At 40.8% G+C, this 6000-nt stretch overlaps 1 protein-coding gene across 12 annotated transcripts in view; it reads right to left on the bottom strand.

Moving 5' to 3' along the window:
• The window catches only part of dmd (dystrophin), a 90417-nt gene that overhangs the window by 13822 nt on the left and 70595 nt on the right, over positions 1-6000 (bottom strand). For all 12 annotated transcript variants that reach the window (XM_008424684.1, XM_008424691.1, XM_008424677.1 and 9 more), the window contains 6 exons: positions 4988-5049; positions 4824-4898; positions 3076-3277; positions 2908-2993; positions 1935-2092; positions 722-888 (listed from right to left, as the gene is read on the bottom strand). In XM_008424684.1, coding sequence (XP_008422906.1) covers positions 722-888; positions 1935-2092; positions 2908-2993; positions 3076-3277; positions 4824-4898; positions 4988-5049 — 750 coding nt within the window. The remainder of the gene's footprint in view (positions 1-721; positions 889-1934; positions 2093-2907; positions 2994-3075; positions 3278-4823; positions 4899-4987; positions 5050-6000) is intronic.

Raw genomic sequence — 6000 nt, 5'->3', positions numbered from 1 at the left:
CTTCCTTCCTTCCTTCCTTCCTTCCTTCCTTCCTTCCTTCCTTCTCCCTCTTTTTTTTTCTTTCCTTTGTGTCCTCTCTATTTTTCTGGATCCATGTAACCTGATGACTTCAGTTTATTTGATTTTATCTTTTTAAAATCAGCTGTATATGACAAAAAACCTCTGAAAAGAAAATAGATGAATAAATATAGGACATTGTTGCTCAGAGAGTATTTTTGTTTATGCATCAGGCTACCACTCTGACATAAACCTGACTGAGGCTTTATTGTGAAAAAGCCTCTTAACTGTTCTTAGAAATAAGCTGAGTCATAACCAGGGTCAGTTATGATCTCAGTCCTATTATGGAGGCATGTTTACATCACGTTACGGTTACCATGGCATCTTGCAGCACACAAAGCAGCTGAAGTCAGCTGTGGGCAAAGGAAAGATTTTTCCCGCCCCATACTGTCGACATAACACATCTAACAAAACAAAATATGAAATAAGAGGAACGAATTATGGAGGCAGTGATTGCAGTTTTCTGGCCGATCACTGATCTTTCAAAAGCCTGGCCTACTGATTCTGATTTTCCTTGATATCAGTCGATACCAAACTTAATTCATCACATGTAAACTGGGGATGCTCCGATCCATTTTTTTGCATCCGATACCGATACAGTATCGGCTGGTCGAGGCACAGATATTAATATTGGATCGGTTTTGATTTCAACCACTTCACCCACCTGAACCCGATGATGGGACACTCCTTGCAGATGTTGCACTTGGCTTGGTGCTTGGCGGTTTCTGCAGCCGCGACCCGGTGCAGCACCGGGAGCCAAACCATAGACTGAGGCTCCAGACGCATCCAGTCCAGGAACATGGAGGCCTCCAGCTCAGGTTTGTTGTTGGCCTGCAAAGAGAGAGAGAGAAAGAGAGAGAGCCAGAGAGAGAAAAGAAAAAAACAGAACTTAAGACGAATGTGACAGAAACCCAAACCAGGTACTGAGCGCATCAGTGCATCTATACTCATTTCTGAAAACAAATTTTCTTAGAAACTTAGATTTAGGAGTAATAAAGAAATTTTAGGTTCAGAACTTATTCAGATGCATCATTCAATGTATTGCTGTTTAAAGTAAATAAATGACCATCAGTTTGTTATAAAAATGCTACATATTTCAAATATAACTTTTAAAAAATTTTGACTTTGTAATTTAACTGCCTGAAATTGGGTGTCTGTCTCTTTAAGAAGCTCCTGACTCTTTCTGAAACTGCTCCGCCTTCAGAAAGTCATCACAACACGACTCCTCTATTAATCCTTTAACTACGTTTTTACCAGCGTTGCACTGAGAAGTAGCTCCTATAATGAATATAAGGTAGTAGGTGTTTGCTAATAGCTGCTGTCTAGTCTGAAGGAGCCGAGTGGAGGATTGCGGGGGGAGTCAGCTGTTCTGTGAGGCGGAAGCTTAAAATCTTGGAAACTGCAAAAGCATCACCTCGAAGCAGGAACTGAGTCGCTCCAAGATGGTTGCCACAGGAGATTAAAGGATTTCAAAACATGCATGAAAGAAGAAAGGAAACACTCCAGGTGTGTTTTTGTTGAGGGAACAACATTATAACATGATGTAAAGCTCAAAAAAGTTGATTTTACATCATACTTTTGAAAGTGTCTTTTCAGAGAGGAGAAACCAACTAAAAATCCCGACAAAAACAGAGAAGAGTTAGCAGGAAAATGTTCCCCTTTCATTCCGTCTCTCTACAGAAGCAGGACAGCAGAGTCAAGACTACAAAGTTGACTCTAGCTATTGAGCTGGATAATGATAAGCTGCCTTCACACCGCCAGGCTGGCAGGCAGCGGGGAAATGAGAAGGCAAGTAATCACATGCAGCCCAGCAGAATTAGCCACTGCTTGTGTCTGCATCCAGGTCTATTCCGACTGGTTCTGACTGAGGCACGTACAAACTGGAAGCAGCTGCGGACGGACGGCTCGATGTTGGAGCCGCCGAAGGACGCCACCTCGCCGAGCTGCCGGGGGATCTGGATGGAGTCGTGGAGGAGGAGGCCCAAACGGCGCTGGTCACAGAAACCTGTGGCGCTGGCGACCTGTCGGAACAAAACTGGAGATGCAGAGGGGAAGAGAGAGAGAGAAAGAATTAAATACTTTAAAAAAAGGATAATAAAATAAACTCATAAAATAGTTTGATAGCTTGTACAAAATAAATTGACTCCAAAATAATAGTGTCACTAAAAAAAAAGATAAAACATTACAATAAATTCAAATTTTTCATTTTTTGATCATAAATCCTTATTGCAAACTATAAATTTCTTCTTTTAAAAATATTTTTTAAATGAATTTTTCATAATTTTTCAAACAAAGCAAACTTTAAGTAAATATTAATCAAAAATGTGTAAGACATTGATTTTAACCATGCTTTGTGTTTTCACTTCCAAAACTGATACAGATATCTGATGTCTAGTATCGGCTGATACAGAAAAACAGCTGAATTGACTTAAACCATTTCTTATTTTAAACATAAATGCACTGAATTACAAATTTAAGTACATCACACTTAAATACACAGATAGCTTCACAAGTTAACAAGTAAAAACTTTAATTCATCCACGCAGTGCAATTAGCAGCATAACATGAATAAAAAACCTGAAACTGACAAAACAGTAGGTTGACTGTATTGGTCAAACATGTAAAAATTAACAGCAACAAACCTTTAAAATGCTACAGAGAGTGTAATTAGGAATTCTAAATATAGTGTAGAATAAATAATAATGATGTTGCCTGGAGCACAACGCATGGAATTGAACTTAATAGATCTAGAATTGCTTTCAGAATCGGGACCAATACAGGTATTAATATCAGATCGATATCAACTTTAATTTTAACTTCTAGTTTTATGTACGAGTTGGTTGGACTTACATCGGTATTTATCCTCCAGGTGGGCTTTGCAAAGCGAGATGATTCCAGTTTTGAACGACAGAGTCCGAATCTTCCCAGTGCGCCCGCTGCCAAAGCAACATTTCAGAACCTGGTTAGCTCTGGGGGGAAAACACTCCTGGGGTCGTGTCGGGGCGTGCTTTCACGTACGTGTCGTAGACGTTGAGCAGCCAGTTGAGGCACATGTCCACACTCAGCTGGACGTTGACCAGGTGGGAGTGGCTCTGCTCCAGCCGCTGGTACAGGCTGGTAAGGCAGGTCATCAGCTGGGAGATGTCCAGCAGCTGCTCATTCTGCTTCAGGGTGTGCTGCTCGAACACCTCGCACGCCGTCTGCATGCTCAGCAGGTCCACTAAGCAAAGAAACACCACCACAGATGATGAGCTTTGCTTCCATGTCACAATACATTCTTGAAATCCCTAAAAAGCAGTTTGAATCAGCAGTTCTCCAGGCTTTTTGGAACATCGTTTAGAGGTTTTGGCAAGTTTTTCCTCAACAAAGAAAAGAGCCAAGAACGGGTCCTTGTGGAACGCCAAAAATAACGTTCTACAAAACAGAACATGTTCTCGAGATGCAAATAATTTTTTTGCATCACTTATTAACTTAAAGATGGCGATTTGGATGAAAGCAAAGTTTTGTTTGACTGCAAACATCATCTTCTAAAGTCCAAAGAAAAACAAAATTAGTGTTGATTGGTCTCAGTTGCATTTAACTTTTTCAAGGCCTTGAGATGGACCAGGTGAAATAGAAAATTGGCTGATAATTACATGTGATGTTCACTTGAACAGTTTACAGTTTTAAGCAACGTTGCCTCAGAGAACACCACCACTGAAGCCACCCAACAACTGAAGGATGAAGGCGCTGGTCAATCATCAGCTACAGCCTGTCAGTTATTTGCAAAAAGTCTTGAAACATTTAAGTTTCTGAACCTTAGCAGGCACAAAAGGCTTAATCAGATTAAAATATTTTGTTTAGTGACGTTGATGGTGTAACAACCATCTGAAAACAAGACATTTGTATTAAGCTCAGTGTAAGGAACTGCCTTCAGAAGTAGTTACTTCTTTGATGTGTATGACATTAGACAAAAAAAAATATTTTACCAAGTTACTCCTGCGTAACTTCGAAAATATTCTTCCGTTTCAAACCATCCTAAATAAAGGAGAAAAGAATAATCATAAATTTCTTTTTAGCATAGCTGCTAAATTTAGCGTAATAGCTCTGTAGAGCCATCCATTCCTCCAAATCTCAGAAGGAATGATTTCATGAGATACAATTAATCCTATTAAAAATCCACAGAAAGTCCTAGTCAAAGTTGTCCGAAGGCCATGTAGGAGATGGCCATATAGGCCATGTTGGCCTACATGTCCAAAGGCCATGTAGTCAAGTATTTGTACACTGAAAGCAGTGTACAAATACTTGAAACTAGAGCAGAAAAACATCACCTAAAACATCCACCAAGAGGTACCAAGGTAGCAAGCATGGCCCAGTCAAAGTCCAGCCCTAAATTCAATTGTGATTGAGTGGCTAGAAACATACCAACGAGACACACAGAGCAAATGTTCAACTCCAGAATTTCACTGATGGGGGATTTTGCTTTTATTTATAAAAAGCTTTGGCGTCACAAATAATTCCTCTGCTCTGTGCTGCCGCAGCAGCCTGACAGAAAGACGTAGGCAGCTCCCACTTTGCAGATCCACAGGCAAAAGATGAGAGGGATGAGTAAACACACATATGGACACCATGATGCGTCAGAAACAGAAACAGAACGGGACAGATGGTTAATAGTACAGAGGAGGCAGGAGAGGCGGGACGAAGACGAGGGGAAGAGAAAAGCGGCAAATGGGGAGGACGAGGCGCTGCGTCGCGACGGGGCAAGGAGCCACCGTGACCGTACTCACAGCAGAGAGCTTTCTGCAGGCGCCTGAGCTTCATGGCGGTGCGGTAGGCCGAGAACCGAACGTTGTTCAGGTCGGCTGAGGAGCAAAACGTTACGTGTAAGTTTAAACACTCCAATAAAAAAAAACATTAAAAACACCTTAAAAGATACTGAGGTGAAACTTACACAGAGACTGGTAGAGCTCCGTCATCTTGGGATGGTCCCAGCATGTCGTCTGGGTCTGGTGGCTGCAAAGGGACAAAAAGATTAAAGATTAAAACATTTTGTTGGTAAGTTCAACAGTATTTGGGCCTAAATAGATGATGTCCAGATAAGGTTTGGGACTAGTGACGGCAATTAAAGCAATTAGCTTGACTTGCTGGTTGGAAACCCAATTATCTGATCGACAAACTAATGGAACTAACAGCAATAAAATGTTATGGAGACACTTTTCTCCCAGAAAACCTGCTAAACCAAGTGGCAGGGGTCACCATAAATGCGWCAGCTAGCTTAATCCGTCATCATTACTGGTGCATAAAAAGCTGTATTTAAAAWAAAGTAAACACAAATTCCAGGCTTTACTTTTGGCAAGTACAGCCTGGTGGCCCGCCAGGCTTATAAGACATAACACATTATGGAGGGGTGAGTTAGGTATTTTTAGAAACCTGGTCATGACTTTTGTGGTTTTGGTTATGTCATATCAAGTTTTTACAGAAAGCAAAAAAAATTGCCATTTTCTCACTGAGGTTTGATCGGCCATTTGCCTTTCTATCCAATTCTGCCTGATTTCTCCAGTGGGATTTCAACTTGGCCAATCAGGAGTTGTGAACGATGACACGGATTTGACACCGACACTGATGAATGGGAAAACAATTCGCTGTTTAAGAATTGTAGTCAGACCAAGAGGAATGTTTAAGATGTCATATTGTTGACAGAGATCCCACAGTTCGCATTGAACTCATTTTCCAGTAAGCTTCATCAAGGGCTAATTGCTAATATGAGATGCTAAGGGCATCTTGAAATAACACCACAAAATTAATACATTTAAATATTAATTAAACCCTGCTTTATAGCAACTGTTCTTTCTCTCTCATGTGATATTGCTGCTGAATAAGGAAAAAAAGGGGCTTTGACTAGGCCTATAACTTAATTTCTACACTCTCAGACCCTGTTTGGCTGACATACTGACATATATTGGG

This window comes from Poecilia reticulata, linkage group LG2, assembly GCF_000633615.1.
Source record: "Poecilia reticulata strain Guanapo linkage group LG2, Guppy_female_1.0+MT, whole genome shotgun sequence".
NCBI lineage: Eukaryota > Metazoa > Chordata > Actinopteri > Cyprinodontiformes > Poeciliidae > Poecilia > Poecilia reticulata.
This window is presented reverse-complemented; position numbering and strand designations above follow the sequence as displayed.